This window comes from Petromyzon marinus, unplaced genomic scaffold, assembly GCF_048934315.1.
Source record: "Petromyzon marinus isolate PM22_M1 ecotype Great Lakes invasive population unplaced genomic scaffold, UKy_Petmar_22M1.pri1.0 PM_G_Scaffold_79, whole genome shotgun sequence".
Taxonomy (NCBI): domain Eukaryota; kingdom Metazoa; phylum Chordata; class Hyperoartia; order Petromyzontiformes; family Petromyzontidae; genus Petromyzon; species Petromyzon marinus.
Genome location: NW_027423034.1, coordinates 374,498 through 392,768, shown reverse-complemented (window position 1 = coordinate 392,768; position 18,271 = coordinate 374,498). Strand labels below are relative to the sequence as shown.

At 49.6% G+C, this 18,271-nt stretch overlaps 1 protein-coding gene across 1 annotated transcript; it reads right to left on the bottom strand.

Moving 5' to 3' along the window:
- Nucleotides 1–9,819: 9,819 nt before the first annotated feature.
- LOC142921032 (baculoviral IAP repeat-containing protein 7-B-like) lies at nt 9,820–17,572 on the bottom strand. Its single transcript, XM_076062920.1, has 3 exons — nt 17,246–17,572; nt 15,628–15,781; nt 9,820–10,016 (listed from the first exon to the last, which is right to left on the bottom strand). Exons 1-3 carry the CDS (start codon nt 17,570–17,572, stop codon nt 9,820–9,822), a joined length of 678 nt encoding a protein of 225 aa, XP_075919035.1.
- Nucleotides 17,573–18,271: the final 699 nt, after the last annotated feature.

Sequence of the window (18,271 nt, the reverse complement as noted above, 5' to 3'; positions counted from 1 at the left end):
ATAACACGATAAAATTCTCACGACGTTTCAACACAAGTGGCCTGTCCTCGAGACAGTCTCGTCCCTTCACCTGATGAACACACACTACACCGATAACTCTTTAGAATTGCCGCTTGTTGTTGTCGTCGTCTTTCAGCACGGTTGGGCAACGTGCGGTGGTGGTGTGACAGAAAGAGTTCAACGTACACATACACACACACATACATACACACACACATACACACACATACACACATACACACACATATACATACATACACACACATACACACACATACAAAGACAAAGATCCCCCATATAGCCTGTACCAGACTGTAGGGGCAAGTGCTGTTAGCGAGCACCTATGAAGGCCGGAACGGTACACGAGGGGGTGGGTGGCCAGCACCACGCCCGACCGCCTTTGTCTCCCTAGTGGCGATGTTTACACACCGCACCAGGTACTCATTTGAGGCTGAGTCGACCTAGGGGAGGCCCGGGACCGGTTCAGATAATCGTCACTGGTGTTGGCCGTGAGCGGGTCGCCATGTTCATAGCGCAGCGCGCTAACTGCTACACTATCGCTCCCCACACACACACATACAAAGATCCCCCATATAGCCTTAACAGACTGTAGGGGCAAGTGCTGTTAGCGAGCACCTATGAAGGCCGGAACGGTACACGAGGGGGTGGGTGGCCAGCACCACGCCCGACCGCCTTTGTCTCCCTAGTGGCAATGTTTACACACCGCACCAGGTACTCATTTGAGGCTGAGTCGACCTAGGGGAGGCCTGGGACCGGTTCAGATAATCGTCACTGGTGTTGGCCGTGAGCGGGAATCGAACCCGGGTCGCCAGGTTCATAGCGCAGCGCGCTAACCGCTACACTACACTATCGCTCCCCACTACACACACACATACACACACATACACACACACATACACACACATACATACACACACATACATACACACATACATACACACATACACACAAACATACATACACACGTACATATACATACACACATACACATACATACACACATGCACACATACACACACACATACACACACATACACACATACACAAACATACACACATACACACACATACACACATACACACACATACATACACAACAACAACAACCGCCATTCGCCACTAAGTGGCGGTGACGTCACCACGACGCTTGTGCCAGGCTATGTGCACCCTGAGGCCACGTGAAGTGTCAAACGCCCGCTGGCAGGAGGTCACGGGGCAGACCCAGGTGCCACGGGTCGACTGACTGAGATGACTGGCTGATGCACCACCTGTGCCCCCTACTGTGCCAACCTGCTGTGCTTTAGCCACCCGGCGCTCCGCTCGTTGTTCTGAGCGTCGCTCCTCCGTCCTCCGTTGTTGTTGGAGGGCGACTGCCTCCAACTGCCCAGTAGCATCCTTCACGAGCCTCCTCCACAGAGGCCGATCTTGACACCGCTGGTACCAGTCATCGGCAAGTCCACTCAGCTCCACGTCCTCCTGTACCACATCACTCCATCTCTTCTCTAGCCCGTGCCGTGCCCGCTTAGCCCCCTCAATCCGGCCAAACAAAAGCTGTTTCGGCATGCGGTGGCTGGGCATGCGGGCTACATGACCCAGCCATCGCAGCCTTGCCTGCCGGAGGAGCTCACCGATGGGACCCTGCCCAGATCTTTCAAGGATTTGTGAGCTCCTCACACAATCCAGTCTGGTTAAACCCAGGATGGATCGTAGGCAGGCCAGCCTAAATGTTTCTAACCGGGGAAGATGTTCCATTAGGGGGGTCCACGTTTCGCAAGCGTAGAGAAGGGAGGGAATGACCGTGGCCGAGAAGACCTGAAGCTTAGTGCGGAGCGACAGACCAGGTAGCTTCCACACAGCGTTACGCAACCGATGAAAAGATATTGCCGCTCGACTGATTCGGAGTGAGACCTCTGCTGTTAAACTGGAGCCAGTCATAAGCACACTGCCCAGGTATGGGAAACTCTCCACTCTCTCCACAACTGCCCCATCACCGATTGGGAGTTGTGGGGGTGGAGTGTCCGATGGTACAAAATACCCAGGCAGGTGCTTAGTTTTGGTGGGGCTGATGGTAAGGCCCCACCTCTTAGTGGCACGTTCCAGTCTCAGCAGCAGCGTCTCCAACTCCTCCTCTGACTGAGCAGCTATTACCAAATAATCAGCATACATAACGTGGTTGAGCAATAGGGAGCCATCCCTTGACCGCACCCGGGCATCGATTAGCCTCCCATTATATCTGTACCATATGGAAATTCCCCCGGTACAGCTATTGAAGGCTTCACGAACTACGTGGTCAAAATAGATGTTAAATAATGTGGGAGCCAGAGGACATCCCTGTCGCACCCCAAGGTGTACAGGGAATGGCTCTGACTCCCGGCCACGTAGTTTTACCCGGGCCCGCTCACCATCATGAAGGTCCTTAATGATCGTGAGCAGAGGGTCAGGTACTCCAAAAGCACGAAGAACGACCCAGAGCCCAGGCCTACTGATGGTATCATAGGCCTTGACCAGGTCAATAAAGCAGAGATGTAGGTCTTGTTGGAATTCCCTACACCTCTGCTGTAGCAGATGGACAGAAAATATGGCATCTGTGCAGGACCGCCCTTTCCTGAAACCGCATTGGGGCTCCAAAAGCCTCTCCTCTGTGCGGTCCCCCTTCTTAAAAAGGGGGACCACCAGGGCATCCTTCCAATCCTGTGGAACCTGTCCAGTGGTCCAGACTGTTATTATGATGTCATATAGGGCAGTCTGTGCACAAACGCCACCCTCCCTCAGCATTTCGCTTGGGAGACCATCTCTGCCCGCTGCCTTTCCTGGTCTCAGACTCCGGATCGCCTTCAATACTTAATCAGCAGATGGCACCTCAGCCAGACACTCACAGGGGGTGACTTCTTCCAATACATACACACATACATACACACATACAAATACACACATACACACACATACACACATACACACACATACCAACATACACACATACCAACATACACACATACATACACACACATGCATACACACATACAAAGACAAAGATCCCCCATATAGCCTTAACAGACTGTAGGGGCAAGTGCTGTTAGCAAGCACCTATGAAGGCCGGAACGGTACACGAGGGGGTGGGTGGCCAGCACCATGCCCGACCGCCTTTGTCTCCCTAGTGGCAATGTTTACACACCGCACCAGGTACTCATTTAAGGCTGAGTCGACCTAGGGGAGGCCCAGGACCGGTTCAGATAATCGTCACTGGTGTTGGCCGTGAGCGGGAATCGAACCCGGGTCGCCAGGTTTATAGCGCAGCGCGCTAACCGCTACACTATCGCTCCCCACACACACACATACACACACATACACACACACACATACACACACACACATACACACACATACATACACACACACACTCACACACACATACACACACATATACGCACACACACACACATACACACACACATACACACACATACATACACACACATACACACACATACACACATACATACACACATACGTACACATACATACAAACACACACATACATACACACATGCACACATACACACACATACATACACACACATACACACACATACATACACATACACACACATACATCCTCATACACACACACATACACACATACACACACACATACACACACATACACACACACATACACACATACATACACACATACACACACACATACACACATACATACACACACACACAACAACAACCGCTATTCGCCACTAAGTGGCGGTGACGTCACCACGACGCTTGTGCCAGGCTATGTGCACCCTGAGGCCACGTGAAGTGTCGAACGCCCGCTGGCAGGAGGTCACGGGGCAGACCCAGGTGCCACGGGTCGACTGACTGAGATGACTGGCTGATGCACCACCTGTGCCCCCTACTGTGCCAACCTGCTGTGCTTTAGCCACCTGGCGCTCCGCTCATTGTTGTGAGCGTCGCTCCTCCGCCCTTCGTTGTTGTTGGAGGGCGACTACCTCCAACTGCCCAGTAGCATCCTTCACGAGCCTCCTCCACAGAGGTCGATCTTGACACCGCTGGTACCAGTCATCGGCAAGTCCACTCAGCTCCACGTCCTCCTGTACCACATCACTCCATCTCTTCTCTAGCCCGTGCCGCGCCCGCTTAGCCCCCTCAATCCGGCCGAACAAAAGCTGTTTCGGGATGCGTTGGCTGGGCATGCGGGCTACATGACCCAGCCATCGCAGCCTTGCCCACCGGAGGAGCTCACCGATGGGACCTTGCCCAGATCTTTCAAGGATGGATCGTAGGCAGGCCAACCTAAATGTTTCTAACCGGCGAAGATGTTCCATTAGGGGGGTCCACGTTTCGCAAGCGTAGATAAGGGAGGGAATGACAGTGGCCGAGAAGACCTGAAGCTTAGTGCGGAGCGACAGACCAGGTAGCTTCCACACAGCGTTACGCAACCGATTAAAAGATATTGCCGCTCGACTGATTCGGAGTGAGACCTCTGCTGTTAAACTGGAGCCAGTCATAAGCACACTACCCAGGTATGGGAAACTCTCCACTCTCTCCACAACTGCCCCATCACCGATTGGGAGTTGTGGGGGTGGAGTGTCCGATGGTACAAAATACCCAGGCAGGTGCTTAGTTTTGGTGGGGCTGATGGTAAGGCCCCACCTCTTAGTGGCACGCTCCAGTCTCAGCAGCAGCGTCTCCAACTCCTCCTCTGACTGAGCAGCTATTACCAAATCATCAGCATACATAACGTGGTTGAGCAATAGGGAGCCATCCCTTGACCGCACCCGGTCATCGATTAGCCTCCCATTATATCTGTACCATATGGAGATTCCCCCGGTACAGCTATTGAAGGCTTCACAAACTACGTGGTCAAAAAAGATGTTAAATAATGTGGGAGCCAGAGGACATCCCTGTCGCACCCCAAGGTGTACAGGGAATGGCTCTGACTCCCGGCCACGTAGTTTTACCCGGGCCCGCTCACCATCATGAAGGTCCTTAATGATCGTGAGCAGAGGGTCAGGTACTCCAAAAGCACGAAGAACGACCCAGAGCCCAGGCCTACTGATGGTATCATAGGCCTTGACCAGGTCAATAAAGCAGAGATGTAGGTCTTGTTGGAATTCCCTACACCTCTGCTGTAGCAGACGGACAGAAAATATGGCATCTGTGCAGGACCGCCCTTTCCTGAAACCGCATTGGGGCTCCGCAAGCCTCTCCTCAGCGTGCCTGGCAAGGCGATGCTGAATAATCCTTGCCAGGACCTTTCCCGGCACACTGAGGAGTGAGATGCCCCTGTAGTTGTTACAGTCTATGCGGTCCCCCTTCTTAAAGAGGGGGACCACCAGGGCATCTTTCCAATCCTGCGGAACCCGTCCAGTGGTCCAGACTGTTGTTATGATGTCATATAGGGCAGTCTGTGCACAAACGCCACCCTCCCTCAGCATTTCGCTTGGGAGATCATCTCTGCCCGCTGCCTTTCCTGGTCTCAGACTCCGGATCGCCTTCAATACTTCCTCAGCAGATGGCACCTCAGCCAGCCACTCACAGGGGGTGACTTCATCCAATATTTGAGGCACCGCAGCCTCAGCAGGGTCATCCTCACTTTGTGCCACGATGTTTTCCTGGCTGAGGGATTTTCCCTCCCCCAGGACCTCACAGAAATGCTCAGCAAATCTGCGAACCTGTTCCTGTGGGTCGGAAATTGGATCACCGTTTTTTCCCCTAATGATGGTAATAGGTGTGGCGCTGCAGGTTACTTTTTTGATCGAGTTAAATAGAGATTTGCGATCACGGGCCACTGAGGCAGACTCCATCTCCTCAGCAACCCGCGACCACCACCCATCCTTGCAGCGCCTCACGGCTCTCCGAACCTCCGAGCGAAGGCTGCGGTAAGCCTCCTCATTCTCTGACGTGGGATTCTGTAGCCGATGACAGTGGGCCTGTCGCTTTTTCTCAACCATCCTGAACAACTCCTCTGTCAGCCAGGGTGTCTGGGGAGGTCTGGACCGCGTACCCAAAGCAGCCATTGCAGCTGCATGAGTCACAGTCCTAAACCTCGCCCATTTACCCTCGACATCAGGAGGAGTCGGGGACGATGCCAATCCCAGCCGCAAGCGATGATGAAATTCTCGCTTCCAACTTTCATCAGATAACTGAGACCAGGCCACTTTAGGTTGGAATGGGGTCCTGGGTGTACACCCACCACCGGAGTGGAAGAATGGCAGGCGCATCTTACAGATGACTAGTCGATGGTCAGAGGGCAGATCAGCTCCACGGTAGGTCCTGGTGTCAAGGACATGGGCTCGCATTCGCTGGTCCGTCACTATGTAGTCCAGCAGATGTTCTTGCTTGGACCCGGCATGCATCCATGATGTTGTGTGGATGCGCCGATGCCGGAACAGCGTGTTGGTAATTACAAGCCCATGGGCTGCACAAAAATCTAGCAGCCTCCTACCGTTGTTATTGAGCTGATCTGGCCCATGCCCTCCAATCACTCCAGACCAGGTGCCAGTATCATGACCAACTCGGGCATTGAAGTCACCCAACATGATGACTCTATCCCGAGGAGCCACTTTAGCCAGCACCTGTGACAGGAGGTCATAGAAGGCATCTGACTCATCGGCTTTGCCTGCATCCCTCCACGGATGTTCATCTTCGGTGGGGGCATAAGTAACCACGACCACCAGTCCTCGCCTCCGGTTGATGGGAAGGCGAGCCCAAAGTAGCCTGGGGCTTACAGCTTCCCACACCTCACCGCCACGCTCCCACGCCCCCTTCATTCTTTTGTTCAAAAGAAGACCCACACCCTGTTGTTTGGCAGTCTGCTGCCACACACACACATACCAACATACACACACATACACACACATACATACACACATACACACACACATACACACACACATACACACACATACACACACATACACACACACAGACACACACACACATACAACAACCGCCATTCGCCACTAAGTGGCGGTGACGTCACCACGACGCTTGTGCCAGGCTATGTGCACCCTGAGGCCACGTGAAGTGTCGAACGCCCGCTGGCAGGAGGTCACGGGGCAGACCCAGGTGCCACGGGTCGACTGACTGAGATGGCTGGCTGATGAGCGTGAAGTCGCGATTGAGTAATGGGGGCTAACGAATGAGTAATTAGTAATACACGTTGCTTTAAGAGATGGTTGAAGTTACAATGTTCTAATACGTGTTTAATGTAAATTACTTTTTGAATGTCATTTTGTTGTATTATTTAATGACTATTTAAAATAGTTCAGAGGTTACTTCATTTCCACTCGTCCTATCAATTCCCCCAGACCCGCTGCCCTTCTAAGGGCCGGGACCGAGCGGGCTAGTGGTGAGACCCTGGGAGCCCCCGGGTCCCGACGTCCTTGTAAGGGCCGGGACCGAGCGAGACAGTGGTCGAGACCCGTACCTTGGCTGGGTCGGGTTAGTGTAGCCTCCCCTAGGTCACGGTTAGCCGGAGGCGAGAGAGCCCGTGGTCCCAGTGATAGGCCACGCTTGTCCGGGGGCCGTACCACCCCCAGGTAGCGGGTTAAGGGGCCGTTACCCCTTTGTGTTAGGGACCGTTACTATTGCTGTTACCGTTGTCGTTAAATCAACGTGTTGCCTCTACACGCCGTCTCCAATCTCCCTGCACCCACTACACGCGCAGCGTTTGTTTCACGTCTCGTGCGGTCACTGTGGTAAGTAACTAGCTTGGCTTTGATTCCCAGACAATTCGTAATGGTAAAGAAATTTAATAATAATAGAATACGACGTTTCGATTGCAACACAAGCGACCATCATCAGGTACAAATGAATGAGAACAAACATAGTAAACTTGGAAATATAATGCAATATAACACAGAGTCGGCCAACAAAACAATCAACGACCCACCTGGTTGATTACGTTCTTCCAACGATTGATAAATTTGAGAGACAAAACATAGACACGGGGACACACAAGCAGAGAGAGAGAGAGAGACAACACAGAAACACAGAGAGAGAGATACACAACATAGACACACAGACAGACACACAAGCAGAGAGAGACAACACAGAAACACACAGATACACACAACATAGACACACAGACAGATACACAAGCAGAGAGAGAGACTCACACAGACACACAGAGAGAGACACACAACATAGACACACAGACAGACACACAAGCATAGAGAGACTCACACAGAGACAAACAGAGAGAGACACACAACATAGACACACAGACAGACACACAGAGAGACAACACAGAGACACACAGAGTAACACACAGCATAGACACACAGACACACAAGCAGAGAGACTCACACAGAGACAAACAGAGAGAGACACACACAACATAGACACACAGACAGACACACAAGCAGAGAGAGACTCACAAAGAGACACACAGGGAGTGACACAACATAGACAGACAGACACACAGAGAGAGACTCACACAGAGACAAACAGAGAGAGACACACAACATAGACACAGAGACAGACACACAAGCAGAGAGAGACTCACACAGAGACACACAACATAGACACACAGACAGACACACAGGCAGAGAGAGACAACACAGAGACAAACAGAGAGAGACACACAGAGACACACAGAGAGACACACACAACATAGACACACAGACACACAAGCAGAGAGAGACTCACACAGAGACACAGAGAGTGACACACAACATAGACACAGAGACAGACACACAAGCAGAGAGAGAGACTCACACAGAGACAAACAGAGAGTGACACACAACATAGACAGACAGACACACACAGAGAGAGACTCACACAGAGACAGACAATTTAATAGCTCTTAAAACCCCTCCCACCGCTCCTGCAGTCTAAACACAACAAGACTCCCAAGTCCTCTGGTGACATCAAAAATGATTTAATAACGAGACGATCAAACGAGCCACAGAGCGAAGCCTCGGCCCTACGCGTTGGGCCTTGCGTGGCCCATTAATGGGCACTCGACTCGAATGTGCGGACGTTTCATTGACTGAACGCAACATTGAAAGCAGCCTTGAGAATCTTCACTTGAAGCTTTCGTGGCAACTGCAGGGATCCACGCTCTCAAAGTCATCACGTGGTAGGTGTATAAAATACATCACCACGTTTCCATCGCGACACAAGCGACCGTCATCAGGCGGAACAGGTACAGTTCAACTGATGGGGGGGTCGCTTGTGTTGCGACAGAAACGTCGTGATTTATTTTATTTTGTCCCTACGTCACTTGACCGAAAGAACCTTGAAGAATGTTCTTGGTTCTTTCGGTAAAGTCACCACGTAGAAGGGAAACAATAAAATAATAAAATATAAAACAATAAAAATTCTCACGACGTTTCGACTGCAACACGAGCAATAATCATCGGGTGTGAAAACCACGGCAAGAAAATTTGAAAAAGGGGCGTTTTTTTAACGTTAGCACCACGGAAAGATTACAGAACAGTCTTAAAACTTCACTTCCTTCACTTTCCAAGTCTGACATCGTCCGCCTTCAAAACCACCACACTGATAATTATTAACGAACCCTTTCACATTCCGGAAACCCCCCCCAAAAAAGGCTGCTCTATGGGTGGAGGCCGGTGACCAAGTGAAATTGCCCTCCCCGTGCCTCCCTGCGCGAAAAAACGAACGCCGAACGCTCGCCAGCGACCGGCTTATGCCTCGGCACGGGAGAGGGGAGGGGTCAATCAACGAACTCGCCCCGACTTGTCGAAGCCACGGGCGGTCGGGATCCCCGGCGGTCGTTTCTCTCTCCTCCTCCTTCGCCCGGCCGTCCGCCTAAACCACGAAGGCCCGGAGCGACGTCTTCACGGCGACGCGGCACACGGGACACCGGCTCAGGGAGAGGGCGCAGTGGCCGCACGTGGCCACGTGTCCGCACGGCACGAACATCGTGGACACCTCGCGCTCCATGCACACCTTGCAGGACAGCCGCTCTTCCAGCTTGTCCAGAAGCTCCTCACTCGATGGCACTGCTGTGGACAAAAGCGCGCGCAGACGCACGCGGAGAAGCACGCGGAGACACACGTGGAGACACACAGAGACACACAGACACACGTGCAGACACACAGAGACACACAGAGACACACAGAGACACACAGACACACGTGCAGACACACAGAGACACACGGAGACACACAGAGACACACAGAGACACACGGAGACACACGCGCGCACGCACAGACGCAAGCGCACACACACACACACAGACGCACACACACGGGCACACCCCCACACACTTTCAGCGGTTTCAAAAAGTGATGGTCGATCATCACCAGACTGCTTACATATGGGGCGCAAAGTTGGCGAGATGTTGACCACCTCGTCTGATATACATGAGGTCGTGACTCTCACCTGTATCAGACTCTCACCTGTATCAGACTCTCACCTGTATCAGACCCTCACCTGTATCAGTCTCTCACCTGTATCAGACCCTCACCTGTATCAGACCCTCAACTGTATCAGACCCTCACCTGTATCAGGTGAGGGTCTGATACAGTGCGCAGGGATCCGTCGTCTTACCGTGCTCAATCTCCGCGGTTGTACTCTGCGGCGTCTGTCCCGGTAGCGGAGCCTTTAAACCGACAAATAAAGATGAACATCGTCGCGTGTAAGAATCATCGCCGGTGTCGCGCAGAAGAACCGACAAAATGGATAAGTTACGCAAGCGACGACCGCTCGCGTTAAAAACGATCGCGACTTTTTGCACCGTTACTCTGCGCTCGATTTGCAATCGGCGTGTCGGCAAACCAAACAGAACGACAAGAGCCGTCTCTCGATTGTCGCCGCTAACGATGGGGGGCAGGGCAGCTGCAGACGGCTCAAAATCGCGCAGTATCCAAAAAGATAAAATAAAAAAAATTTCCGTGGATCTCTACGCCAAAAACACCGATTATCCCCATAGTTATATATATAGTTATAGAGTACATTTAATCTGGCCGTCGCCTGATGAAGCTCGTTGTTGTAATTACTGGTGAAACGTCGTACTCAGATTCTAAATGTTGTGGCTTGGCTCTCCAACACACCGGTGTGAGCTGTACTAGTATTATACACTATACACTACTATACACTATTATACACTACTACACTACTATACACTATTATACACTACTATACACTATTATACACTATACACTACTATACACTATACACTACTATACACTACTACACTACTACACACTACTATACACTATTATACACTACTATACACTACTATACTATACACTACTATACACTACTACACTACTATACACTACTATACACTACTACACTATACACTACTATACTATACACTACTATACACTACTACACTATACACTACTATACAATACTATACACTACACTACTATACACTATACACTACTACACTATTATACACTATACACTACTATACACTACTATACAAACACTACTATACACTACACTACTATACACTACACTATACACTACTATACTATACACTACTACACTATACACTATATACTACTATACTATACACTACACTACTATACACTACACTATACACTACTATACACTACTATACTATACACTACTATACTATACACTACACTACTATACACTACTACACTATACACTACTACACTATACACTACTATACTATACACTACTATACTATACACTACTATACACTACACTACTATACACTACTACACTATACACTACTACACTATACATTACTATACTATACACTACACTATACACTACACTACTATACACTACACTATACACTACTATACACTACACTATACACTACTATACACTACACTATACACTACACTACTATACACTACACTATACACTACACTACACTATACACTACACTATACACTACTATACTATACACACTACTATATTTACAATGAGCATATTGGTAATAAAACCACATTATTTTTGTATTTTTACCCCTGAATGATGAACAACATTTCAAGCTGCCTGCGAAGTTTAAGTTTGAGTCTATTTGTGTTCAAGACCGCTGATAAACTCCATCAAGATACGAGGCTGGTCTCGTCTGTTCAACGACCGGAGTTGACTAAGGTCAACGTTAAAAAACGAAACAAAAAATCGTACGTGCGGCGTGTTCACACGCCGGCGTTAAATTTGATTTTCCTGCGAAACCAAAAGTTGGCGAGAAAATGTTTTGTTACCGGCGGCCGCATCGACCCGCGGACGAAAGCTTCCCCCTTCTGTCGTCCGACAAACGCGCAGCTGTTCAGCAAACGACGCGGGAAGAGAGGGGGGGGGTCATTACGTTATGCCGGCTGGGTACAATGTGGTGGATGTATTGGGGAGCACGTCACCATTATTATTTATATTATGATCTTATAGTGAGATGGTTGTATTGGGGAACACATTATATTTATTATTTTATCGCGTTTATTATGATTTTGTTATTATCTTATAATGCGTTGGATGTATCGGGGAACACATCATTATTATATAATGCGATGGATGTGTTGGGGAACACATAATTATTTAATATTTACAGTGAGGGAAAAAAGTATTTGATCCCCTGCTGATTTTGTACGTTTACCCACTGACAAAGAAATGATCAGTCTATAATTTTAATGGTAGGTTTATTTGAACAGTGAGAGACAGAATAACAACAAAAAATCCAGGAAAACGCATGTCAAAAATGTTATGAATTGATTTGCATTTTAATGAGGGAAATAAGTATTTGACCCCTCTGCAAAACATGACTTAGTACTTGGTGGCAAAACCCTTGTTGGCAATCACAGAGGTCAGACGTTTCTTGTAGTTGGCCACCATGTTTGCACACATCTCAGGAGGGATTTTGTCCCACTCCTCTTTGCAGATCTTCTCCAAGTCATTAAGGTTTCGAGGATGACGTTTGGCAACTCGAACCTTCAGCTCCCTCCACAGATTTTCCATGGGATTAAGGTCTGGAGACTGGCTAGGCCGCTCCAGGTCCTTAATGTGCTTCTTCTTGAGCCACTCCTTTGTTGCCTTGACCGTGTGTTTTGGGTCATTGTCATGCTGGAATACCCATCCACGACCCATTTTCAATGCCCTGGCTGAGGGAAGGAGGTTCTCACCCAAGATTTGACGGTACATGGCCCTGTCCATCGTCCCTTTGATGCGGTGAAGTTGTCCTATCCCCTTAGCAGAAAAACACCCCCAAAGCATAATGTTTCCACCTCCATGTTTGACGGTGGGGATGGTGTTCTTGGGGTCATAGGCAGCATTCCTCCTCCTCCAAACACGGCGAGTTGAGTTGATGCCAAAGAGCTCCATTTTGGTCTCATCTGACCACAACACTTTCACCCAGTTGTCCTCTGAATCATTCAGATGTTCATTGGCAAACTTCAGACGGGCATGTATATGTGCTTTCTTGAGCAGGGGGACCTTGTGGGCACTGCAGGATTTCAGTCCTTCACGAGGTAGTGTGTTACCAATTGTTTTCTTGGTGACTATGGTCCCAGCTGCCTTGAGATCATTGACAAGATCCTCCCGTGTAGTTCTGGGCTGATTCCTCACCGTTCTCATGATCATTGCAACTCCACGAGGTGAGATCTTGCATGGAGCCCCATGCCGAGGGAGATTGACAGTTTTTTTGTGTTTCTTCCATTTGCGAATAATCGCACCAACTGTTGTCACCTTCTGACCAAGCTGCTTGGCAATGGTCTTGTAGCCATTACAGCCTTGTGTAGGTCTACAATCTTGTCCCTGACATCCTTGGAGAGCTCTCTGGTCTTGGCCATGGTGGAGAGTTTGGAATTTGATTGATTGCTTCTGTGCACAGGTGTCTTTTATAGGTAACAAGCTGAGATTAGGAGCACACTCTTAAAGAGTGTGCTCCTAATCTCAGCTCCTAATCTCAGCTTGTTACCTGTATAAAAGACACCTGGGAGCCAGAAATCTTTCTGATTGAGAGGGGGTCAAATACTTTTTTCCCTCATTAAAATGCAAATCAATTTATAACATTTTTGACATGCGTTTTTCTGGATTTTGTTGTTGTTATTCTGTTTCTCGCTGTTTCAATAAACCTACCATTAAAATTATAGACTGATAATTTCTTTGTCAGTGGGCAAACGTACAAAATCAGCAGGGGATCAAATACTTTTTTCCCTTACTGTATATATATAAATTTCACGGGCGCAGCAGGTGCCAAACGCCTCACCTGGGAAACCACTTTGCGTGCTCATGCCAAGCGCTGTCTCCCAGCGCCCACTCTTGTAGATGACCGTCGCAGCTGAAGCACTTCACAAGATCTCCGTGACCTACTCAAAATAGAAAACACGTTACAGGGACCTCTCCCCTACTTATCGACACTGTAGACTTTTCAGAGATAAACAAACCCATCCAGTTGCCCGTTCGGACCGAGAGTCCTAAGTTCAACCGCCTCACAATAGTTGGAGGTGGTGGCATCAACATCTGCAGAACGTGAAAAACCAGTGGCATTTACATCTACAGAACGTGAAGAACCAGTGGCATTTACAGCTACAGAACGTGAAGAACCCAGTGGCATCAACATCTGCAGAACGTGAAGAACCAGCGTCATCTACATCTACAGAACGTGAAGAACCAGTTGCATCTACACCTACAGAATACGAAAAACCAGTGGCATCTACATCTACAGAACGTGAAGAACCAGCGTCATCTACATCTACAGAACGTGACGAACCAGTGGCATCTAAATCTGCAGAACGTGACGAACCAGTGGCATCTACATCTACAGAACGTGACGAACCAGTGGCATCTACATCTACAGAACGTGAAGAACCAGTGGCATCTACATCTACAGAACGTGAAGAACCAGTGACATCTACATCTACAGAACGTGAAGAACCAGTGGCATCTACATCTACAGAACGTGAAGAACCAGTGGCATCTACATCTACAGAACGTGACGAACCAGTGGCATCTAAATCTGCAGGAGATTATACAACTTGTAAAGGCATTCCCCGTGTTTCGTGTACACACTCTACAACATGTTTGGAACCGACAGGACTTCGCACTCCTATCGTGTTTTTGTAAACCGTTCATTGCCGTGACGTTCTTACCCCCCGTGCCCCGACTGGACATCATGCGAAAAAGAGCTTCACAGCTCAATGGATTCCTCCAGTATAGCTAAATATTCTGATTCTGACCTCCCTCAGGTGTTTGACCAAAACTATTAACCAACATTAATACTATTTTATGATACCAGGTGTTAGGACCATTGAGTTGCTATTTAGCTCTTTTTCAGAGGTGACCACCTGGCTATCACAAACGATAGCTCAACGAAGTGGCTTATCGCGTGAGAATTTAAATGCAGCCAAATACTCTAAATGCGTGTTTCTAAATGTGCGAGGAAAAAACCGGAGGACCGGCAGAAAAAATCCACGCGACCACGGCGAGGGAAGCACGAAAATTCCAAATACACATCAGGCGTCAGGATGGAACCCACCACCTCCTGCCTTCCGGGCGAGGTAGTCAACATCTCCGAGCCACCGTGGCGCTTGCCCCCAAAGAGCCGCCCCTCCCCCCACAAAACGGGGACAACTACAGCGCCGGGGAAGGCCTCCACCCACTTCTACGCAGCGGCAGCAGCAGCACAAACCGTACCGGAATAGTAGAAGCCTGCGTAGGCCAGTTCAGGCGGGGACACATTGGCGGTGTACGGCCAGCTCGCGAAAGATCTGAGTCGCGCCCCAAACGAACGCATCTCTGGACTCAGTCCGGAGTCGGCGCCATCCTGAGTGGCCGGCGGCAACGGGGCCTGCGGGGAAAAGGCGCCACCCAGGGACAAACGCAACGACGACAACGGTGACGACGATGACGACTGCGACGGCAGCGTCGACGGCGACGACGGTGACGCAGTGAGCTCATTGAATTGTCCCCGCCCTTTGGAAAGGCTCCCCAGGAAGCCGTGAGGGCATTGGAATCGTTTTTTTTTAAACGACATCTTCGAAACAAAACCTTTTTAGACTGGCCTAAAAAGGTTAAGTCATTTACATGACTTAATACGATTACATCTCCATAACTAGCATAACTTATGCGCATAATTACATCAATTAACGTTATTTCGGATAATTACGCATTTTTCCAAATTTCATTTCATTTTTATAATTTTTATTAAAATTTTCAAGACCCGGCATATACAACAGGTGGGGGAATTTATAGAGAAGATAACATTACAGTAGAATCTTGATTTGAATTACAGTACACTCTGGATGATCCGCGCGCGGTTTGTTCGATTTGCAGATGAACCGCACACCTGAGATTTTGATGGCGATTAAGAACTCGTGGATATTCCCCTGAAGTCCAAATAATCTAAAAACAGTTTATACAACAATGGTTAATTCTTGGACATTTTTATTACAAGTCACGCGGTGCTTTAACCGAACAAATACGTTGCCCCGGTTAATCCGAAATCCACGTGACCGCCTCTACGGCACGGCAGCTGCAACGTCTTTACAACGGTGGGCAGAGTTTAATTGATTTTGTTGCCGTGGCTCTGCTGTCAAATGAGCGAGCCGACTCTTCAGCGCGGGGAGCGGGAAAGTCTCATCATTGAACATGGTTATAGGCAGAAAGCATTGAAGAACTGAGACTCATCTACAAGGGCGCAGTGGTAGCCAGGAGATGTGAACGACCTCGCCTGGTATGCAGGAGGTCATGGGCTCGAAACCCGACCCTGACACCTGCTTCTGCCTATTTGGAGTTTCCGTGTCTCTCTCTCTCTCTCTGTTCCCCCCGTGGTCACCACGTGCGAGGGTATTCGGCAAATATAAATGTCCACGCGACGATGCCGAGCCCGCTTCGCTGAGCAACGTCGCTGCTTTGCGTGACGGAGAGGGTCGGCATCTGAAACAAATAGCTACGTCATCGCAGCGCTGAGTAGGGCCCTCGCCAGGTCAAGAATAACTGTGTTAGCACAGGGTGCTTACAAAGAAATGTTCACACTTATTTTTGGACTATCGTTTCTTAATATAACACGAATCTGACCGCGAATGCGCGTCAATGGATTCAACGAGCCAAAGGGTCTCCGCTCGTTCACCATCGTCGTCTAAACACGCCTAGAATTATCTCCAATCGGTACCCAGAGCCCCGAGGCACATCTCTTCGTGCCAATCGTTGCAAATTCTCAGCGGCACCCCGCACTAGTTTTAGGAAAGACCCGGCCTCGCCCCCCCAAAACAAGCGTCAGGACGTCACCGGCGCCGTCGCTGGCGCCACCCACCGCGCGAGCGCAGGCGGGGAAGTGCCTGGCATGCTCCCGAGCGGGGTCGTCCCCCTCCTCCCAGCGATGCATCGTCCCGCCGCAGCGGAAGCAGGCCACCAGGTCGCTGAAGCCCATGCGGTAGAGTCCGGCCCGCGCCAAGTCCGCGGGCCGCACGGGGGACGACCGGGGCCACCCCTTGGAGAACGACAGCAGCCTGGCCGATTCGCTCTGCATCTTCGAGGCCGACAGTAGCGGGATCCGGTCGAAGCGGGGCATCGGGGGGGCGGAGCGTCTCGCCGCCGCCGACGCCCTGCGGGAGGCCCGAAAGTCTACGACGTTCGGCATCGACCCGGCGGAAAAATACGGGGCGATTTGGGGTGAAAAGAATGCTTTTGCGAGGGACGAGTCCGCCCGGGGGTCTCTTGTTAAAGATCGCTCGAGAAACGTCGAGGCCTTCTCCTCCTTTCAAGGCGTCGAAGAGATCCCGGGGCTCGTAGCTCGTAGCTCGACGGGTAGTTTAAAAACCGGCGATGGGAAATGGCACGACCCCTGTTGTCACCCTCGACGGCTCCTGAATGCGGGAACAAAAATGTTGGGGCGGCAAGCGTCATTAAAAACGGACATCTTTTAGTGATATTCTTAGCTCTTTCAGTAAAGTCACGTTGAAGGCAAACAATAAAATAATAAAATACATATAAAACAATAAAAATTCTCACGACGTTTCGACCATAACACAAACGGTCGTTATGTTATGGTCGAAACGACTCAACACTACCCATTGACTCAAAACTACACCATAGACTCAGCACTGCACCATAGACTCAACACTCCACTATAGACTCAACACTGCACCATAGACTCAACACTACCCAAATACTCAACACTACACCATAGACTCAACAATTGTTATTGTTTTATATATATTTTATTATTTTATTGTTTCCCTTCAACGTGACTGCCGAAAGAGCTAAGAATATGAATTACTGCAGTCACGAAAGCTTTAAATCAAAATAAAACATTTAAGTGACTTGAAATGTTTGGTTT